This window comes from Fundulus heteroclitus, chromosome 18, assembly GCF_011125445.2.
Source record: "Fundulus heteroclitus isolate FHET01 chromosome 18, MU-UCD_Fhet_4.1, whole genome shotgun sequence".
In the NCBI taxonomy this organism is placed as follows: Eukaryota; Metazoa; Chordata; class Actinopteri; order Cyprinodontiformes; family Fundulidae; genus Fundulus; species Fundulus heteroclitus.
This window is the reverse complement of record NC_046378.1, coordinates 18,226,378-18,247,942: the sequence shown is the minus strand read 5'-3', so window position 1 is coordinate 18,247,942 and position 21,565 is coordinate 18,226,378. Positions and strand designations below refer to the sequence as shown.

General features: G+C 42.7%; 2 protein-coding genes across 3 annotated transcripts; one reads left to right on the top strand and one right to left on the bottom strand.

Annotated features, from left to right (window-relative positions):
• The first annotated feature begins 62 nt into the window (after positions 1-62).
• Positions 63-11,049, top strand: scarf1 (scavenger receptor class F, member 1). Its single transcript, XM_036149589.1, has 11 exons — positions 63-565; positions 805-866; positions 948-1,049; positions 3,454-3,994; positions 4,070-4,288; positions 5,044-5,172; positions 6,397-6,503; positions 6,597-6,708; positions 7,725-7,849; positions 9,219-9,356; positions 9,440-11,049. The coding sequence occupies exons 1-11, from the start codon at positions 468-470 to the stop codon at positions 10,468-10,470; spliced, it is 2,664 nt and encodes an 887-aa protein (XP_036005482.1). The 5' UTR covers positions 63-467; the 3' UTR covers positions 10,471-11,049.
• Positions 11,050-12,412: 1,363 nt separating this feature from the next.
• On the bottom strand, positions 12,413-19,859 carry vtna (vitronectin a). Of its 2 annotated transcripts, XM_012877357.3 has the most exons (8): positions 19,740-19,859; positions 17,632-17,751; positions 17,168-17,509; positions 16,953-17,092; positions 16,707-16,863; positions 16,449-16,601; positions 14,537-15,052; positions 12,413-12,946 (listed from the first exon to the last, which is right to left on the bottom strand). In XM_012877357.3, exons 1-8 carry the CDS (start codon positions 19,795-19,797, stop codon positions 12,825-12,827), a joined length of 1,608 nt encoding a protein of 535 aa, XP_012732811.2. In that variant the 5' UTR covers positions 19,798-19,859; the 3' UTR covers positions 12,413-12,824. The 2 variants fall into 2 exon arrangements, with proteins under 2 accessions (XP_012732811.2, XP_012732812.2); XM_012877358.3 differs by lacking the exon at positions 17,632-17,751 and having other exon boundaries at positions 19,740-19,850.
• Between the last annotated feature and the right edge of the window lie 1,706 nt (positions 19,860-21,565).

Genomic DNA, 21,565 nt, shown 5'->3' with positions numbered 1-21,565 from the left:
CAACAGCAAACGTTACATGAAATTTAGTGCTCATGAGCTCTTACTTTCCCGACTTGAAAGGAATGACGAAGGCTTTCTTCATCATCTCCAGGAAGACGATGCATTCTGGGAAAAAGGTGAACCCCACCATGCGTGTATTGGTGTGTGTGTATATGTGTGTGTGTATGTGCATCATTCTTTAAAAAGCCCTGCGTCTGGCATGAATAGGAGGAAGTGGCTCCGACTTCCCGAGGAAATGTGGAGAGGAAACTTGGGGGGGGGGCTTTGACCTCTCTGGCTGCACCGGAGCCACAAGAAGACTCACCGGACAGAACGAGCGAGGGAGGGAAGGGTGGAGGAGGGCGAACAGAGAGGAAAAGCACTACCTTTCATTGTGCTGGGACGAGTGTGGAGGAAAGAAGGACCCCTGAAAGACATTCTGCTTCCAGACGTGGGAGATCACCGCGGTGAGGGTTTTTCGAGTGAAGATGAGGTTCCTCAGAGCTCTGAGCGCTCTGCTCTGCTGCTCGCTGTCCTCTGCCCACACACTGGATCCTGGTGGGAAAAACGTCTGCAAGGATTCAAGGTACGCCTCACCTGCTGTTTTTACTCATACAGGATGTCTACCTCAGGTGTTTTCAGCATTATTCGCCTGATTTAAAGAAATATTAATGTTTTTCTTAAAACCTTTAATCATTCAACTAATAAAATTTGACCTAACACCTTTTATAGGCTGAAAGCGGGCTGTTTATGCCCCCCCATTTCTGTCATTTTCAGTTTTTACGTACACAGTTGTCTTTATTTGATCATGTCCCGAATATTCAGGGACTCCTCCACTCTGGTCTGTTGCGCTGGATGGCGTCAGCAGGGAGAAGGCTGCGCTTTACGTGAGTTTGAGTAACCCAGAGGTCAGCGTGGTTGTGTTGGATTGTTGTTTGCTCTCACCTTGTGTGTGTTTATGTGTTCAGCTGTCTGTGAAGGTGAGCGGGCGTGTCTTGAGAACGAGATCTGTGTCTATCCTGGAGTGTGTCGCTGCCCGCCCGGCTACTTTGGAGCTCAGTGTAAAACACGTGAGTTTCTGCAGACAGACGCAGACGTTTGGCATCTTTTCAGCTTTCAAAAGTTAGGAGCTTTGTAACAGCGGGAGTCGTTTTCATGCATTTAATCAAAGCTGGATTTGGTTAAATGAGCAGTACAGCACAGAATCCAACTAAGTCGGATGGAAAGCATGAAAGAACTGAAATTCCTGCAAAGCTGCTCCAGAATTAGCAACACTAAGATGTTCTAAGTCACCCATTCTTACGTGTTTCTCTCTGGTGGAGTTAGACGTAGTAACATACGGTATACATTGTATTGTAGTTTCAAGATACAGAAAGAATTTGCTCCTTACTGATTTTTCTGTTTTTTGTTTTGTTTGTTTGTCACATTTCAGTGCTTCAGTCCATCACAGTCATTTTCACACGAGGGTAATCTGAGTAAACACAAGAAGCTGTTTTTAAACGGGGCTTTTATTTATTTTGTTAATATCCGTTATATTGGCATTATTACAGTAAAACTTTCATTTATAATAGGCTATAGTTAGATATCGCAACAATCTAATTGATATTTAAATATAGAATATAAATGTGAATTTGTATGTAAGGAATTAATGTATAATTGTGACTATAATAACTATATATTGCAAATGTAGATTATTTTTAGTTTATATTGTTACAGATGTAATTCGCTATGTTGATTTGACACAGAAAAATCAGTTACTAAGCTGTAAAGGGCAGCAAACATGATTTATTATGAAATGGGTTGTGGGAGTCAATAGGTTTGTCTTCATCCCAACCCTTTTCAAATAATTTTATTTGTATTCTGTTGTACATTATATTTGCATAATATTGTACCGCAGCTATTTTCTTACTAGCTTGGAATAAACCAATAAATTAAAACAATTTCTTTAGGTGAAAAGCTACAGAAGGCATTGCCCCCTAACTCTAATTACTGGTTGTGCCTTAGAGCATTTGTGTTTGACTGACGTTGCGTTAACTTACATCGCTGTTGAGGAATTGTTTTGATGTACTGATCACAGCTAGACCTACAAATCACTTACCGGGTGAATAGAAGCTGTTTGACAACATGATGTTGGCTAAAGGATCTCCACAATGCATCCTATGATGCCCTGATTTAAAGAAATTCTGCAAAAGATGAGAAACTAACATGGAAAACTCCCCCTTTTTCAATGTCTCATATAAGAAAAAAACCTAAAATGAAGTTTGAGGAGTGGCCTAGTCAAAGTCTGGATTTAAATCTGATCGGGATGCTGTTGCATGATCTTAAATTAGGGTGTTCATGCTTGAAAATCCTTCAGTGTGTCCTTAATTAAGGTAATTCTCCAAAGAAGAGTGGGTCAAAATACCTCCACAGCGATGCAGTGATTAATTTCCCACATATAAACGTTTTTTTTTTTTTTTTTTTTGTATAGTTTTCTTTCCTGTTAATAAACGAAATCACAGGTCCTTATGAGGTAAATATTTGTTTGCAGGATCATAAAATGAGATTAAGACATGTTATTATCAGGTAACAGTAGTGCAGTGACATTTGAGAGATCATATATATATGATCTCTCAAATGAAAAAAAAGATACTTTGGATCAACTTAAAAAAAAATTACTGTAATTTGTTACACCTAAATTTATTACTTTGTCTTAAATTAACTTTCTGATGTGGTTGAAATTATACATTTGATTTACTAGAAATATATTTTTTTACTTTAAGCCAAAGAAAGAAACTGCATTCATACCAAGTAAAACTGTAATTTAGAACAAAGACCATAAACAAGTTTTATCCTTCATTACAACTTAATTTTTTCAATTTGGAAAAATCAAATTTTTTACATTACATATAAGTATAGATTTACTTTGGAATAAACTAATTGAAATGCTGTAATTTTGTTACATGAAATTTTTTAAATTTTTCTCAACTTAAATTTTTTAATCAGCACAAATTCAAGTTTCTCTTGTACCTTACTCAAAACATTATATTTAGTCCCAAGCTAAAGTGTTACTCAATTTAAGTCAATGAGATTTTTTTTTGCCTTTTTATAACTCAAAATTTCACAACATTACAAACCAATTTCCCTACAATATAAAACTAAAATCTATGATATGCTGTGGTAGAAGAGTTTCTCTATGCTTGCAAGCAGAGAGAAGAGTTAATGTTGTTTTTAAAAAAAAAAAAATAGTTCTGGTCTAAAACTAATGTTTAGGCGGTTTATAGAAGCTAAAAGGTTGTTTTTCATTTATTTATTCAATCTGTCGGTACGTGTGGCTTCTACTGTCAAAATAGTTGGATGCCACAATTTGAGCCACCACTAGATGGTCTATAAAATATGTTATAGGATTTTTCAATAAAAAAATATGGTTGGTTTAAGAAGGCCTTCCGTCAACTCTGTAAATAATCTGTGTTTTGTTTTTGTTTTAAACACGAGGCTGCCCCCCTGAGTTCTGGGCCCCAGACTGCCGCCAGGTGTGTCCGTGCTTCCCTCACGGCCTCTGTAATCCTGTCACCGGCGAGTGCACGTGCAAACCCACCCGCTGGGGTCCCCTTTGCCAGAACACCTGCAGGTGCATTCCCAATGGCCGCTGCCACCCGGTCAGCGGAAACTGCATCTGCGACGAGGGCTGGTGGTCCCCGTCCTGCTCCAAGGCGTGCCAGTGCTCCGGCGGTGGATCCGTGAACTCCAGCTGCGACCCGCTGACGGGCCGCTGCCGCTGCCGCAGGGGATACTGGGGGATGAAATGCCACGCCAGGTGCAACTGCAACCAGTCTCCGTGTAACGAGCGGAACGGCGTGTGCGAGTGCGAGGCGGGCTCCTGGGGGTCCAGCTGTGGCAGGAAATGTAACTGCGACCTCTCACGCGGCAGCTGTGACCCGGCCTCTGGGGAGTGCCTCTGCCAGCCGGGTTACACGGGGGTCTCGTGCAGCGACCCCTGTAAAGCCGGGGACTACGGCAGCGGCTGTAAGATGAGGTGAGAGACGGGTTTTGGTCCTTTCGTTCCCGTGTTAAACGTTTGAATTCTGCTGACTTCAGCTCCGGTCTCCAGGTGTGGCCACTGTAAAGACAGCCGGCCGTGCTCGTCCACGGACGGCGCCTGTGCCGCCTGCGAGCCTGGCTGGAACGGCACTGGATGTGACCGGCCGTGCGCCTCTGGGTTTTACGGTGATGGCTGCGAGGGCCTGTGTCCCCGGTGCAAGAACGATGAGCCGTGTGATCCAAAAACAGGGAAATGTTTGAGCTGCGACGCCGGATGGAGCGGACCCAGGTGGGCAAGAGGTTTTGAGGAAAAGAAACCAAATCAGATTTTTTTTTACAAGAAAGACCATTTTTTATGCTAAAGGATTTTTGTCTCTTTTCATGTTTTGTATAGTGGGAAAGTGACATTTTTCATTAGAAACAGGAGATATATGAATTGTGTCGTATTGATCCAGACATACAGTGACTACTCACCTTGACCTTCCTCCACATTACAGCTACAAACAATAGTAGATTTTTCTTTGCTATTTTATTCGATAGACCAACACAAAGTAGTGCATAGCTGTGGAAGTGGAAAAAATCGGATAGCCTACTGGATTTTTGATGCTTTTGACCAAAAGGAATCTGAAGAGTGTTAAATAGAACCACTTTTGTTGCTGCACTGCAAAAAGGGAACTAAAAGTAAGGAAAACTTCTTGAAATTAGTATATTTTTCTTTGATTTGAGGAGCTAAATAAGACTATTTGCCAATAGAATGAGTATTTTTACCCGTAAAATAAGATAATTAGATATCCTGCACTTGAAATAAGATGATGGAGATGAATTGTTCCTATTTTAAGTGCAAAAATCTTATTCCATTGGCAAATAGTCTTATTTACCTGCTCTAATCAAGGAATAATACATTGATTTCAAGAAAGTTTCACTTACTTTTAGTTCCCTTTTTGCAGTGTGCAATCATAGGTGTAAGACTTTTGCAAAGGAGACTTAAGGTTCTGGGGATTGATGTTTGGAAAACAGCTCCAGATGTTTTGTGTGCTCGTCCAGGTGTGAGGAGCGCTGCTCCGACGGGACGTACGGAGACGCCTGCCGCTTCCTGTGTGGTCCCTGCGTTCAAGGCCGCTGCCACCACGTGATGGGGAGATGTGTCTGTCAGCCGGGCTTTCAGGGAGAGAGGTAAGCCGTGGGATCGACGCTCTAAACCAGGGTGTCAAACATACGGCCCGCGGGCCGGTTCCGGCCCGCCGAACAATTTATTCCGACCCGGTGGCTAAATGCATTATCATTATTCAGTGTCCTGTCTGGCAATGTGGCAATAAGAATTGTTGTCTTAACGCCCAAAAGAGCTCATCAGATTTGACTTTCACAAGTGGAGCAGTACTGCTTTTGCCATAGTGCTCCGCTTGATTTATGAATGTGAATAGTTTTATTATGATTCACGCGGGGAATATCTCAAATGATATGGACACTACAATGGGAAAGTAGGAGAGAAAAGGAAGAACAAGAAGAAAAAAAGAAAAGGTGATAGAAAGAGGAGATAAAAGGAAGAGAATGATAAAACAATTATTGAAAAAAACATGAACTTCATTTAATTGAAAATCTGCAGTTCCTATATTGTCCACGAGGGGCGCTGTGTTTTAATCAGCAGATGGTAGCACTGAGCTTCAGATGTGGAAAATTGATTTTAAATCATTTCTTAATTTTTATCTGTTTGATGTATTTTGTCATGCAGGACAGTGTTTTTAAGTTCCAAAAAATGTGAATAAATGTTTTTCAACATTGTACAATCACTGTGATCATTTCTTATGCATTATGCACTTAAGTAAATGTTTAACTGAATAAAAGTATTGTTGAAATTGCACATACTTTTCTTAAAAACGCTGAGGTTATTCATAATATATTGTGTAAAAGTGAAATTCATTTAATATAAAAATCAACAACAAGTCCACTTTTATTAGTTCTATTTAATCTTGCAGTGAGTTTAGTCGTGTGGCCCTCTTGAGATCAGATTAAGCTGAATGCGGCCCCTAAACCAAAATTAGTTTGACACCCCTGCTCTAAACGCAGATCGCTTTTACCAGAAATGAAGTTAGGAAACTACACAGACGCAGTACAACCAGTCACACCGAATGTCGGTCAAACCTGGAGCTGATTGTCTCCATTTATACGCATAACATAATAAGGATTAGGAAAAGATTAAATACAAGTAACTGTCCTCAGATGCAGCTTACAGCTCATTGTAACAGCATGCTCACCAAGAAAATAGCAATACTGCTTCATTGAGTTTATTTCACATCTCCTTATTCGCTGTTCAGAAAAGCTTACATTTATAAGACTATTTAATGTTATTAAACTGTTTCTGGCTTAAGGCAGCGCTCTGAACGTCTCTATAATTTCCAGCTGTAACAGCACCTGTCCCGCTCTGCTGTTCGGTCTCAACTGTTCGTCCGTCTGCGACTGCGGCGAGGGGGTCGGCTGCCACCCGGCCACCGGTGCCTGCCCCTACAGTATGTGCAGTCGCCTGCAGGATCTGTCCTCCACGATGCAGGGGATCACCTTCGGGCCTAAAGGAGAACCTCTCATTGCTGTGTGTCTGCCAGGTGGGAGAGGCGCCGTGCTCGCAGGCCTGCTGGTTCCCTTGTTCCTGCTGTTTTTTGCAGTCCTGGTCTGCTGCCTGTGTTGTGGAGGAGGTCCCGCTGATGGCAAAAACAGGTCTGTTCCCACTTCTACCCATGAATATTACGTGTTTTAGATAGCTGGATGGGATGTGTTGCCGTCCAACGCCAACAATTTCAAACAAAGGATCAGCAGCAGACACTTTAAGTTCCCCCGCTCCATCCTTCAACAGTGTCAAATAAAGAGTCCTAATCATATTCATTTATAGATAATTTTTTTTACCATATTTAATGCCTAATTCTAATGTATTAAATACATTTTTTTTGGTAAAAGTTTTGTCCCCTGACTCCTGCCTCTGTGCTCGGGGAAGGCGGGCCTTTGGTTCTCCACAACCACTATAGAGCTTTTTCCTTCTGGATAATTCTCACCTAAACTAGTGCACTCTCACAAACTCCCACAGGTGCTGGGTCCCAGGTATTAAATGTTCACTTATATACAGTAAGCTTATAATTTATTTATTTATTTATGTTCTTTCACTTTCTTTTTTCAGGTATCACATTACACATGTCAGCTTACATAAAAATATTTATGATTTAGCAATGGCATCTAGGTGTTATTCGATTGTATCTGTTGCTTTATGTCTGTTGGTTGTGCTGTTCTTTTTGCATCTCTCTTTCCAGGTGGCGGAGCAGACGGAGAAGGTTTTATCACTCTCTCCCTTTTATCTCTTCTTTCTTTCACCTCTACTCTTTTTTTCTCTCTCTCACTTCTTGTTCTTCCTTTACTCTCCCATTGTAGTGTCCATATAATTTGAAATTCTCTCTGCAGGAATCACAATAAAGCTATTTAAAAAAAAAAAAAAAAAGTTTTGTCTCCCCCTTCTGGCAGTGCGATTAACTGGACAAATCAACTCCTTGTTAACAGCTTGTTAAATTACTTTTTATTGACAGTGAGCCAACGGGGCATATTGGGAAACTAATAAAAATAAAAGAAGCCATACTTACAGAACCATAAATGCTTACATTTGGGGAATGGGGGGTAAAAAATAGTAAAGAAGCTCCGTTACCCATTAGTTTCAACAACCCGATGCTTCTTCCTGTTGTTTGCGGCAGTGCGACGGTGGCCGACGGCGGCCTGCTGGTCAGGATGAAATATCACGTCTACAGCGTCCTGGCAAACATCGGTGCTGCCCTCCCCTGCATGTCTGACTGGTCGTCCGGCCTGCCTCGAGTCACTGGTCAGTAGCGCCACGAAAGGGTTTTTCTTGAATCGGTGGTTCCCACGGTCTGTATTTAAGCTGCTGTTTAGACTTTCCCTGCAGTGGAAGCCTCCAGTAGGAGTATTTCTGAATGTCTTGACAATTACGGACCACTTTGTGTTGTTCCATCACGTAACATCCCAGTAAAATGCATTGCAGTTTGGATGCAACGATACGAAATGTGTGAAACCTTAGGGAGTATGAATGCCTTTTGCAAAGCAGTGTGCATTAAACCTTACTTTCTTTACGTTTAAACCAGGGCTTTGAACCGGTTCAAGGAGCGAAAACGAAAACCGGGAACTTTTTGTATTTTACAGGGAACAGAAACGAAACTGGAAACGTTATTATTGTTTTTTGTTCTGGAACTGGAACACTTATTTAAAAATAATGGTAACTAACCGGTTAATACCGGTTTTATTTCGTTCCTTAAAGTTTTCGTTGCCTAATTAACTAAAAAAAAAAAGAAGTAATTATTTTCCTGCGCACGTTACCATGACGGCTGAGGTTCACTTCCTGTGTGACATCACATCACACATTCGCTGACAGAATGGAGAGAGAGCGGTGTCTCCACTAGAGCTACACATCTTAAATAAGAGGTAAATTACGATCCGTCGTTAAGTAAAACGCTCATTCCAAACACAATATCAATCGCTATATTTGTCAAACGAAAGGAACGAAATTAATCGTTCCAGGAACAGTATATATATATATATATATATATATATATATATATATATATATATATATATTTTTTTTTTTTTAAACACTTTATTTATGGTGTTTTTTCCACAAAACAGATAATACATTCGTAGATTATAATGTGATATTTTGGTCAAAACAGTAACCACAACAATTGACGCCACACCTACTAGACAAATACAGACAAAAAGGGGGAACCCCCCCCCCCCCCCCCCCCCCCAAAAAAAAGGAAAGACAAAAAAAATCAAACAAAAGGTGTGCATCACTGTATAATTAGGACAGGTAAGTGGGGTAGAGCAACAATCTACACATAAGGTATATGCTCACAATTCCAGGCCAGGTAAGGTATCCACATATTTTATAAAGGGGTCCCACATTTTATAAAATTTGTGAACAGAGCCATTGAGAGTACAAGGAACAGTATTTTTTTATTTTTTGTTTTTTTTTGTTTTTGTTCTAACCGGTTCGGGAACGTCAATTTATTGGTGGAACTCATAACCGGAAACGTTATAATTCTGTTTCTGTTTGGAACAAACCGATTGGGGGAAAAAATGGTTCAAAGCCCTGGTTTAAACCTAACTTGACAAGCTTGATGTCTTGATCGGTTTGACCAGTTGATTCAGACACGATGTGCTTCCTTTACACGCAGTGTCTCACCACGACCCAGAGCTGACCTTTAACCACAGCTTCATCGAGCCTCCCTCCTCTGGCTGGGTCACTGAGGGGTCGTCCTTCGACAGTGACGAAGAGGAGGGAGAGGCTCTCTACTGCGTTCCTCCAAGAGAAGGTAGGAGCGCACATGCTGCTGGGGAGCAGGAGGCCACCAGCAACGTCTCCTGTAAACATCCTCTCTCTCTGTCCGCTCTGCAGATATCGCGGCCGTGGCGGGCGGGGAGTTCCAGGAGATGAGCTCCAAGTGTAACATGTTCCTGGACCCGTCCGGGTTCAGCAGCGAGGACATCACCTCGCCCTTCAACATCCCGCGCACCTCCAGCATCGCCAAGTCCAAGCGGCCGTCTGTGTCGTTCGCCGAGGGCACCCGCTTCAGTCCTAAAGAGAGGCGCGGGTCCGGCCAGGACCCCGGTGCTCCTCCGCGCAGCAAAGCCAAGAGCCCCTGGGGGGTCCTCATGCTGTCGGCCCTGCAAAGTCAGGGAGGCACGGCGAGGACCGGGGAGGAGGATGGAGGCGAGGAAGCGGAGCGGGGAGACGGCGAAGAGGTTCAAACGGCGGAGGATCAAGAGTCCGGCTGCGAGGCTGTGGACCAGGAAGTAGACCGGACCCCGTCTTACGCGAACGTACAGGTTCCTGGGACGTCCGGACGAAGACGGACCATGTCCAACACGGCCGCTCATAGAGGAACCCCGCCGCTGACATCTGATGGCGAGGCGGCGGCTTCTCATAAGCTTACCACAGTATATGTAACAGTCGGTAAGGCCGGCAGGCCTGTGACCAAAACAGAGCCGAGCTCTGAAGGGCCCGTCCAGGCAATGCTGCGCAGACTGGGCAGCCTGCAGAGACAAAGAGAGCAGGACGGCCCAAAGCCGAAGTCAAAGGCCTCTGAGGCGATCGCTAAACCGCCGAGAAGGAAGCTGGGAGCTCGGGCCGCCGTGTGGGAGCAGGGCGGGCCGCCAGGAGGGGAGGCTAAGCCAATCAGGCGGAAGAACGCCGCGTCAGAGGCTCCTGCATCAGAGGAAAACACTCCTAAGAGGCCTCTGTCGTCGATCCTGAAGAGCGTGCCAGAGGCGGCAGGCGCCGACTGCGTGTCCGGAGCCGCGCAGGGTGTGGATGCAGCCGCGGGGCAAACAGAGGGCGGCTACCTGACAGTGGGGCCAGTAGGAGAGGCCGCCCAGATTATCAATGATGAACCCTGCTATGAAAACGTCTCAATTACACAACCATAGCTCAGAGGCGCCAAGTCAGCAGGTCTGATCGTAACGCGACTTCTTTATCCCGGCGCAGTTAACGACGTTACGGACAGAGACTCCAGCTTTTTGGATGATGGTGCTTTAATACATCGATTTACAGACGTACAGTTTACGCGGCGGTGATACAGTTTTTTTTTTGTGTGATAGAAAACGTCTTTAAGACAAAGATTGCAGTCCGTTTATGTTGGATTAAGGTTTAATGACTTGAAAACGAATACCATGAAAACACGTCGGAACAAGAAGCAAAACCTGCAAAATGCTAATATCTGTAGAACCGTAAAAAAAAAAAAAGAAGGCGTCCTTTTCATTCACACCCCTGAATGTTTCTGTGCCGTTTGACATGAATCCTCGGTCACAGATTGAGTCACAGGGAACTGAAAGTGTGCCGGGGGGATTTGCATGTGTGCTGGAGAATTATGGGAAAAAATGAAAATACATATTAAAGATTCAGTTCCTTATTAAGGAATGACGGCATGTCGGGAAGTAATGCTATTTCTATCTCTGGAATAGGAATCAAAATAAAAAAAACATAACCCCGATTTACTTCTTAAAAAAGATATATAGAAAAAAGTGATGTCTAGGTGAGGAAAAAATCTGGATTTTCATGCTCCTTGATAACTATTCTTACCTGGTTTGGTTGAAATAGCTTCAGTGAGACGCTTCCTGTACCCATCTACTAGCCTCTGTCTCTGTTTCAGGAAAGTTTACTCCCCTCCTCACTTTCTTCCTGTTCCTGTTTTAAGTCACCACACAGCATCTCAGTGAGATCAAGATCTGGGCTTTGACTCCACCCAAGACTTTTGCGTTTCTTTGTTCTTTTTGGTGGATTTTGGGTCTGCTTGAATTTCAGCTTGCATGCTTTTACGCAGGATCTCAGATTTCGCTCAAACGTCCTCTGACGCACGGCAGAATCCGTGGATTCAGCGATGGTGAGCTGCTCCGATCTGTGAAGCATACCCACACCATAACACTTCCACCTCCATGCTTCACAATTAGTGAATTCCTTTCCTGGAATCTATTATTTGGTTTATGCCAAACATGTCCTCCTGTTCTGGTTTCTACATAACTTAATTTTAGACCCATTTGTCAACAGAACCTTATTCCAAAAGTCCTGGTTTTTGTCTGTGTTCTCTCTGGCAAACATGTTTTTAGCGAGTAAAAGTTTCCTACGTGCACACTTCCCACGAATGTTAAACCTGGACAGTCTCTTTCTTTTTGTACAGGCATGCACATTCAACTTCTAGCAGTAAAAAGATCCCACTGTAGGTCCCACGATGACATTCTAGGGGTTTTGGAGACTTCTGCTCCCACAGGGCACTGGACGGCCAGACCTTGGCACGTCGGCAGCTGCTTCGATTGTCCTCTGCTTGTAGACAATCATTCCACATTGAAATGACTCATTTCAAATTCTTGTGAGGCCTCTTTCAATCCGTTACCCGACTCTTAAGCTGCTAAAATCCTATTTTTAAACTCCCCAGAGCTTGTTTGACCTTACCATTATGCTCACCGTCAGTCTAGCAGTCAGAGGCACTCCAAAACTACGTGCCCCGGGGTTTAAACCGGGCAAACCTTCATAATACAGAGTAATGATGTTTGCATTATGTGCAGCTGGTGTGACACAACTGTTTGTGAAAATTTTTTTTTTTTTATTGTTTATTTATATCACTGGAATTTCTGAGTATTGTTCAAATCCGCATTAAATATCCACGTGGTCATAATGTGTTTGAGGCTGTTGTGGGTTTTCCTAATGTTTTCACAGCACGGTAGGCTTCCTCTGTTGTGCTATGAAACAGAAGAGAGAAAAATGAAGTTGTGAGCTTGTTTTCACGTCCAGAGCTGTAATATCAACACTAACCCCCCCCTTCCCCCAACAGGAAACCACCTGGTCTGAGGCGCTGCCGTTTGGTTACAGCAGCTCTGCAGTTTATTGTGTTTTTATTCATTCAAGGAAGTTAAAGTTACAGCATGGGACACATGAAATAAAAGATGTTTAGTACGCTTTTTCTCTCGTTTTACATCTAAATTTAGTGTTTAGTTTGACTGCGAGGTGAGTCTGTTGCGTGTGCAGGCGTGTTTGACTAAGTCAGCTGACGTCGCGAACACACAACAGGAAAACCAGCCGACTGAACTTTGACCGTTTGGACTTTCTCTGGTCGCTGCCGTTTGCAGGTCTTCACGACTTACGCTGCAAATTTTAAGCTTTTCACAGCCATCACAGATAGTTTCAGTGGAAACGACTCCTCTAGTACACATGATAAAATCCCACAACACACACACACACACACACACACAAAATGTGTCTCGCACACACACGCACAAAATGTGTCAGACTACTTCTTCTCTGCTCCAGTCGTGTCTGAACAGCCGAGCCAGTACTTGGCGATGGGTCTGGGGTATGGAGGTATAGCCGGATCAACTCTCTTGGTTCTGAGGTCCACTCTGTAGTATTTATCTAGAAAACAAAAGCAAGGCAGTCTTTTTTTTAAACCAGAAAGTCTCAAACAGGCATCACTGCCCCGAGGACCGTCATACTGGTAGGTATTTCAAAGCAGACGTACAAAAGGACCAAATCTTTTGTTGATTTTGTAGGGTCATGTCATAAATACGAGAAAATAGGGATTAAAAACATGCATATGCGTTTTTACTGCAGTTTGGTTGAAGGGGTATGTTTTATTTTTACACACAAGTGGAGGTTTTTAAGAACAATCAGGAAAAAAAAAACAGAAAAGTCCAGGAATGTCCAAATTTGCTCTGAGGTTTCTCACCAGCCCTGATCTCAAAATCCAATATGGCTGCTTTGCATATGAACCATTGTGACAGATGCAGAAAAGTTTTATTCTGAAGATTTCCACGTTATTACATCTTTCTCACAGTAATGTACAACCTTCTTTACAATATTTGAAAGTATGACAAGCAGAGAGATGCATTTTATGAGCTTTAGTTAGCTTGTTTGCTAACAGTTGTTAGCTTGTTTGCTAACACACAGTAGTTAGCTTGTTCGCTAACAGTAGTTAGCTTGTTTGCTAACACACAGTAGGGTTTGCTAACACACAGTAGTTAGCTTGTTCAAATGAGCGGAAAATCCCACTGGGGTTTTGAACCTTGAACTGCAACACTATGAAGTTGGCTTTCAGATCATCTGGCAGTTCAAGGTCGGTCAGTGGTAAAAACATTGCGCTGGTCCTCCTTTCAAACACAGTTTGAAATAACTGAAACATTGTCATAATTTGGCTGGACTTTCTCTCAGTTCAGGGAAAATTGCGATTCTTTTTCTTTGGGCCGCAAATACAGTCAGCTTTGATTACAGCCCTGCACAGCTGGTGAGAGCGAGGCAAGAAAGTATCAGATTGCAAGAGAGTTTAAAGAGGAAGTGCCCTGATTTTAGTCATTTCCATTTTTTTTTTTTGTTGTCTGTCACGAGGACAATTACAGAGCATGTGAAGCTAGTTAGCTGGGAGGATAATCTAATCTAGTTTCTCCACTAAATTCACTGTTAAACTCAGGCTTTCCAGTTGTTTGTGTGAAAATCTTCAACATCATTGTATCTTCCTCTTTTGAAGGGTTAGGGTAGAAATTAGTTTAACCTGAATAAAAAAGTTGATGTGAAACATGTGACTTGTTTCAAACACATTTGAAAACAAGTAACCCCTTTAGCTTTTAGTTTGATATCAGAAAACTATTATGGTGTCGGGAAGATGGCAACAACTGGTTGCATTCATGTCACATTTAGGTTTTTGCCAAAAGTAATGTTAGAAATATGTGTTTGGATCACAGCTTTGACGATGCTTTGACAACCTTACTGACAGACATTTTCAAAAAAGATGTGCTCTTTATTTTACTTTTTCATCATTGTAATGCTGAGTGGTTTCACAGCTCAGTAGCTTAAAGGTGTTTTTTTTAGGAATATTTTTGTAAATAATGTTTAACAAAACTTTTTCCTCCATCTTCCTGACAATGCTACAGCCACATAAAATCAAACATATAAAGCTGTTGCACGAATATAATATAATATAATATGATATGATATAATTTTTCTGTTTACCTGCTTTAAAGAAGAAGACGCTCTGGATGGGCATTTCTCTCTGGAGGAATCGATCATTTCTGGTGTCGTAGTTGCCTCTGTTGTTCTGGTTGTAACGATCCCAGTCCCGATCCCACCTTCTGTCCTGGTCCCAGTCCTGACTCCATCGTCTGTCCTGGTCCCAGTCCCGATCCCGACGCCTGTCCCAGTCTCGGCCCAGCCTCTCCTCCATCTCCATCCTCCTCTCTGCCAGTCTCAGACCCATTTCCATGCCCCTCTCAGCAAACGCCTGGCCCATGCTCATCCCCTGCTCGGCCACGGACCCCCAGGAGGGAGACCGGTTCTGTCGCCTCTGACCCCTCAGCCTCCGGTTCTGCTGGTACTGCTGGCCCCACTGAGTCCCCCGCTGCGGGTCAGGCCAGGACGACGACCTCCAAGGAGCGACGTAGATCCTGCCGGCCATGGCAGCGTCCACCGGAGACTTGAGGCCTTTCCAGTCTTTGTTGATGAAGTGATGCTTGTCATGATGCTGAGGCACTGCGTAAGATCAGAGTCGTCAACACGCAGACTTGCTTCTTCCCCTACGAAACTGTATACAGGGCCCTCCTTTGAACCTTTTCCACAGTTTTTCACATCCCAACCTCTACATTTCGATGCATTTTATGATAGACCAACAAAAAGTAGCTTTAAATTGTGCAGTGGAAGAAAATAGATCCGTGGTTTTCCTTTTTAAACATTTAAATCTGAAGTGACAATACTCTATTAGAACCATCTTTTGCAGCAATTACAGCTGAAAGTGTTTTGGGGTACATCTTCTGTAGCTTTGTGCACGTAGAAATTGTCATTTTCCCCAGTCTTCTTTGCAGAAAAAGTCAAATTTAGTCAGACTAAATTCTGACGGTTCTCCAGTTTGCATTGCATTACATTGAAATGACTGTTGTCTTTTCAACTTTTAACTTTTTGTTCTCTCTCTCTCTTTTTTCTTCATAGTAGGTACACCTGGTCTGACGTTCTGTTAACTGAGACATCATCCAGGGAAGACAGATCACCCGCTACTACCATCTAATGTAGAACAGATTACTAGATCAATGTGTGCTTCTGTGCTTTTTTGTTTCTCTTGTTGTGTCTCTGTTCTGTCTTCTGTAACCCCAGTCGGTCGAGGCAGATGACCGTTCATACTGAGCCCGGTTCTGCCGGAGGTTTTTCCTTCCCGTTAATGGGGAGTTTTTCTTTCCACTGTCGCTTCATGCTTGCTCAGTATGAGGGATTGCTGCAAAGCCATGTACAATGCAGACGACTCTTCCCGTGGCTCTACGGTTCCCCAGGAGTGAACGCTGCTTGTCGGGACTTTGATGCAATCAACTGGTTCCCTTAAATAGGAAATTTTTGACCAATCTGTATAATCTGACCCAATTTGTATAATATGATTGATTCTGACTTTGTAAAGTGCCTCGAGATGACATGTTTTAATGAATTGGCGCTATATAAATAAAATTGAATTGAATTAAATGTACAGCATCTAAGAACATTAATTTGTTAAAGACTTTCAGCTGATTTTCAAGCGGATCTAGGTACGGACTTTGACTTTGATCAATCCGCCTTTTCAACATTTCTGATCCGCTTCCTGCAGTGTCCTCCTGCATGGCTTGTTATAAACAGGCGTACTTATGGCTTTCTTGCAACAATCTGGATTTTGGGAGCGCCTGACTAAAAGCCTGCATTATTGACAGACTCTGCAGCTGATCTGTGGATCTCTGTAGCTCCTCGCTAGTTTAAGTTGACACTTTGCACCCTCGGATCAAAACAATGTCAACTCCACATTTAGGCACTACGTTACTTGGGCCCAATACGTAAAAATGCATTTAAGTTTGTGGTTGTAAAGTGACAACACGTGGAAGAGGTCAAGCTGTGCGAATCCTCTCGCTAAACTTACGGTCAGAAAACAGCTCGCCGAAGAAACGCTCATAGTTGCTGTCGTACATGTCTGTGTAGCGCCTGAACAGCGTGGATGGAGACCTCGCAGACATAGCGGCGCACTCCTCGTGGGAAGGTTGGTGCAAAAACTCGTACACGTAGTACTGGTCCCCTGGAGGAAGCCACAGCATGAAGACGGTCAAGCATCTGGACCTCATACTGATCCCCTGTAAAGCCCAAAGACAACATCTGGAATAAAGCATTGTGCTCTTTGTACCTTTGAAAAAGTAAACCCTCTCTTTCCCATTGTGGCTGTGAGCAGGAAGGGCAAAAGCTGCATCCACGTGATCAGGAATCTTGTCAAAGCCGACGCTGATGTCCCGTGGGTAGTCATCATCCAGCACGCCGTCGTCAAACCTCCAGTACTTGTTCCCCTGATGGACGTTTCAGTCGAGACAAAATCTCAAAAAACCGCAGGCGAGAACGATTAGCTACCAGGCGATAATGTCGCCAACGCCATCACCTTAAAGATGTAGGTCTTCCCCTGACAGTTGATGCGGGTGAACGCAGCATCGATAGGCCCGCTGATGCCCCACACGTCCTTTGTCAGCTTTGGATAACCGGGAAGAACCGACTTCTGGTCCAGCTCAAAGAAGTACTCCCCTGGAAAACAGGAAGTTCACGCTGGAGCTGTCGTGGCAAGCACACGAGAGCACGGGATAAAAGTGTGCGTGTTACCTCTGAAGGCGTAGATGGAGCCGTTTTTGAGCTGCATGAAGGAGTCAAAGGGCCTCCCGCTGCAGACCTCAGCATCCGGGTCAGGAGCTGCGGTGGTGGTGGGAGCAGCGGTGGTGGTAGAAGGAGCCTGAGTGGCTTCAGTCGTGGCGGCGAGCTCAAGTCGCGGGGGTTTCGTCATTTTCAGATTGGTTTCTGAAGGACGCGCCAATCTTTGGTTGAAGTCTGGGACAGGGGGCATGGTGGACGCGACGTCTGCGGGACTTTTGGAGGATGGAGCGGTGGTTTCAAACAAGTCATCGTCATTGTCATCATCCTCTGCGATTACAAACGTGTCGCCACGAGCTGAAGGTGGGAAGGTATTAAAAGTAGCGTTAACAGCAGTGCTCGTCTGAGGGATTTGTAGCAGAGTCTGTGTAAGATAAGCAGACAATGGTGCGGAGCGAATGGGCGGTGAGGTTTCTTACTCGTCATGGCACAGACGGCCTCATAGTCAGAGCAGCAGCTTTGGTAATACTTGCACATGGAGTCGCACTGGCACTTCCTCTGAACCTCAAAGCCATTTTCACATCGGTCCAGACAGGACTCTTTGGGTAAAACGACGCACTTTAATTCACTTTCCGTCTCTGAGCTGACTGCTTTGTTAGTGACGCTTCCAGGCAAATTAATTCCCTCCGGTCCCTGATAAGATTTGATTTGATTACACTTCCCATGAGACCTTGGCAGCACACCAGAGGCTAAATTCAGGTTTTCCCAATTACACCGAGCTATACCCTGTTTGGATGCTTAAGTAAGTTAGAAGCTTGATTAATTACTCAAGGCAAGCTCAGTTTAAGGAACGTTCAGAGTTGGGGAATTTATGATTGCATTCAGGGAAATTTGTGAGACACTTAGCAGCTTTTAAATTTTTTCCATTTTTCAACCAAACATTCAGTCATGGCAAAACACTAAGGACAAATTTTGGGCACACTGGGTGTCTGGCTAAGAAACAAATCAAAGGTGCCCATTATCAGAGCCTCGAAAAAAATACAGCCACAAACTTCAATGCTTTTCAGGAGTTTAAGTAGAAGAAGCGGGATATTTGGGTATCAAAATCTGGAAAGTATAGTGTGCATTTGTTTCAACCTCCTTTTACTCTGGTTCTTCAGAGGTATATACAGTAACTTCAGAGGTTACTGTATATATTCTTTTTAAAGATGTTGTGGTTTCATCGCCTTTGTTAACGGTGACCTGACATAAAATACAAAGAGCGAGAGACGAGGGGAACACAATCAGCAAGCTTCCCTGTGTCAGTAACTTTTAGCCTTTGTAAATGGGGCATCCACTTTACCTCTATTTAACTTCAGTGCAAAAACAGCTTTTCCCTGAAGGCTTTAAGTGTTTGTTAGAGAACGTAGGTGACCAAACATAACCATGAAAACCAGAGAGCACAGCAGAAAGGTCAGGGATAGGGATGTGGGGAAGTTTCAAGGTTATAAAACAACATCCCGACCTGGAAACATCTCACAGAGCGCTCTTCAATCCATCATCTGGAAAAAGAGCTGCAGAGATCAGGTTGGAAGAATCTGCTGACAAAAACTATTGGTTTTGCACTCTAACAACTGTGTCCTGGGTTGAATGCTGCAGGGATGCTTTTCTTCAGTGGAGACAGAAAACCTGGTTGGAGATGATTGGGAAGATACGAGACTGGGGTGGAGGTTCACCTTCAGACAAAGCCGGAGCCGCAACGCAAGGGTTTAGATCAAACCGTAAAACTGAGAATCTGTGGCAAAAATCAATTTTCATTCAACCTAATTGTGTTAGATGGATTTTAAAAAGGATAATTTCAGTCTCTTAATATGCAATGCATAGACATGCCACAAAACTCCTGCAGCTGTTGCAGTACAAGGTGATTCTACAAAGCTTATACACTGGGTGGTTGAAGCCAAATGCAAGCCACACTTTTCAGATTTTAGGAATAAAACAATCTACAAACCACACATCCTTTTCCTTCTGTGTCACGGTTGTGTTTTTCTAGTAAAATGACATTGATAATTTTAATGTGTGAACATGTTAAATCAAAGAGATTAACACTTTTGTAAGGCACTGTAAGTTATTTTACTTCGGTTTTGTTTTCTGGGTGAGCAACAAACTTATGAAAGTTCATTGTGAAACCATTACTTGTTATTTTTACTCATAAATAAATAAAATCCAAATCTGTGTCAGAGGTTTTCTTAACAATTTATTTCCACGCTGAGATCTTTCAATCTTCAAATAATTTGCACTTATTGCCACCCAACTACACAAATTCATTCCACAGTAAAACATTCATTAATTCATCTGTAGTGTCCTGCCATGTGTTAATTTAAAATATAGACTTTTGATCAGGTCTAAATGAATCAATAAGTCCATCTTATTCAGAATAAACGACACGTTAATTTTAAAATATGTATGATAATCAGATTAGACAAAAAGTTAGTAGCAACAGCAGCAAAAGAGATTGACGCCCCAATATAACACCTCATATAGATTAAGTAGGGTACGAAGAAGTTATTGCTGAAGTAGAAAATACTTTTATCTGTATTTTATTACTCACCATCTTGGTTGAAGGCCTTGGCGCTCAGAGCGAGCAGCAGCAAGACGCTCAGCTTCATGCTGCCTCTGTTCTGTCAGCAGACAGACTGAGGAGGTAATGATAAACCACGCGTTCTCGCTTATTGGAAACATGTGTCAGTCACCCCTCTTCCCTCTGTTTACTTTAACCTCATTTGTTCGTCAGCAGCCAAACCCGGACAGAAAAAGAAAGGAGTCAATAAGAAACACAATGCTGGATCCATCTGACTCTATTCCAAGGCCCGAAGGTACCCTTTTATCTGTTTTCGGAGCAGTTTGTTTATTTGTCATTTTGTATGCACAGAGTGCGTATACAGAACGAAATTTCGTTGCATACAGCTTGTAAATTACGATAAATTACAGTATAAGGTGCAGCGGTGATTTAAAAGTAAACAGTTGAAATGTAAACAATGCAGGAGAAAGAGACAGTGTGCGTTCACAGTGTGCAGGTGAGTATTTTTAAAACCATTTGTATGTGCAGAATTGATTGTGCAAAGGGCATTTGGGCAAGAATGCATGAATGGTATGTCTTATGCGGAAGAGATGATACTGAACATAATGTTTAAGTTATGTTTAGACTGTGGAGCCTCCTGAACCAATCAGGATAAGTGGACGTCCCCGTGTCAGACAGAAAGTAAAACACATAAGTGCCTATCTATCTATCTATCTATCTATCTATCTATCTATCTATCTATCTATCTATCTATCTATCTATCTATCTATCTATCTATCTATCTATCTATCTATCTATCTATCTATCTATCTATCTATCTATCTATCTATCTATCTATATATTTGCACAGTTGGGCTCTACATGCCATCACGTTGGATTTGAAATGAAACAACTACAATGTAACTTGAAGTGCAGACTTTAGGGTTTAATTCAAGGAGGGTTGAACATAAATATATGATAAAACATGTAGGGATTTTATTTATTTTTATACAAATGCTCCTCATTTCAGGGGCTTAAAAGTAATTGGACAAATAAACATAACCCTAAGTAAATGTTACTTCTCCATATTTTGTTGAGAATCCTTTGCAGGCAATGACTGCCTGAGGCCTGTAACCCATGAACATCACCAAACGCTGGATTTCCTCCTTTTGTGATGCTTTGTCAGGCCTTTACTGCTGCTGGCCTCAGTTGGTGCTTGTTTGTGGGTCTTTCTACCTTAAGTTTTGTTTTGAGCAAATGAAATGCATTCTCGACTGGGTTGAGGTCTGGTGATTGACTCAACCATTGCAGAATATTCTACTTATTTGCTTTAAAAAAACTCTTGGGTTGCTTTTGCAGTATTTTTTGGATCATTGTCCATCTGTACTGTGAAGCACCCTCCAATCAACTTTGCTGCATTTGCTGAATCTGAGCAGAAAATATATCCCTATGCATCTCAGAATTCATCCGGCTGCATCTGTCTTTTGTCACATCAATAAACAAAAGTGACTCTGCTATCCCTCTGATGGATTTCCTCTTTTTTTCAGCCTCAGGATGGTCTGTTTCACCTCCATGGAGAGCTCCTTTGACATGTTGTGTGTTCACAGCAACAGCTTCCAAATGCAAATGCCACACCTGGAATCAACTCCAGACCTTTAAACTGCTTAATTGATGACAGGTTAACAAGGGTCCTTGCATCCTTATTATTTATTTTTCACCCTGTACTTACGTTACATAGTTCACTTTTTTTGAGAAATGAAGTAAAACCAAGTTATTGAACCAAATTAGTGGACAGATGTTTTTTCTTTAACACTTATAAATGTCTGTTATTTAAGGAGGTATTCGGTTTGATTATTGCCCCATTACAGACATGATTG

Excerpts from the sequence above, each read along its gene's own strand:
- scarf1 (XM_036149589.1), top strand. The coding sequence starts at position 468 with ATGAGGTTCCTCAGAGCTCTGAGCGCTCTGCTCTGCTGCTCGCTGTCC. Across the intron at positions 566-804 it reads AACGTCTGCAAGGATTCAAG|GGACTCCTCCACTCTGGTCT; the intron begins GTACGCCTCACC and ends CCGAATATTCAG. Across the intron at positions 7,850-9,218 it reads CGGCCTGCCTCGAGTCACTG|TGTCTCACCACGACCCAGAG; the intron begins GTCAGTAGCGCC and ends CTTTACACGCAG.
- vtna (XM_012877357.3), bottom strand. The coding sequence starts at position 19,797 with ATGAAGCTGAGCGTCTTGCTGCTGCTCGCTCTGAGCGCCAAGGCCTTC. Across the intron at positions 17,752-19,739 it reads CAAGGCCTTCAACCAAGATG|AGTCCTGTCTGGACCGATGT; the intron begins GTGAGTAATAAA and ends TTTTACCCAAAG. Across the intron at positions 16,602-16,706 it reads GAGGGTTTACTTTTTCAAAG|GGGACCAGTACTACGTGTAC; the intron begins GTACAAAGAGCA and ends GGCTTCCTCCAG.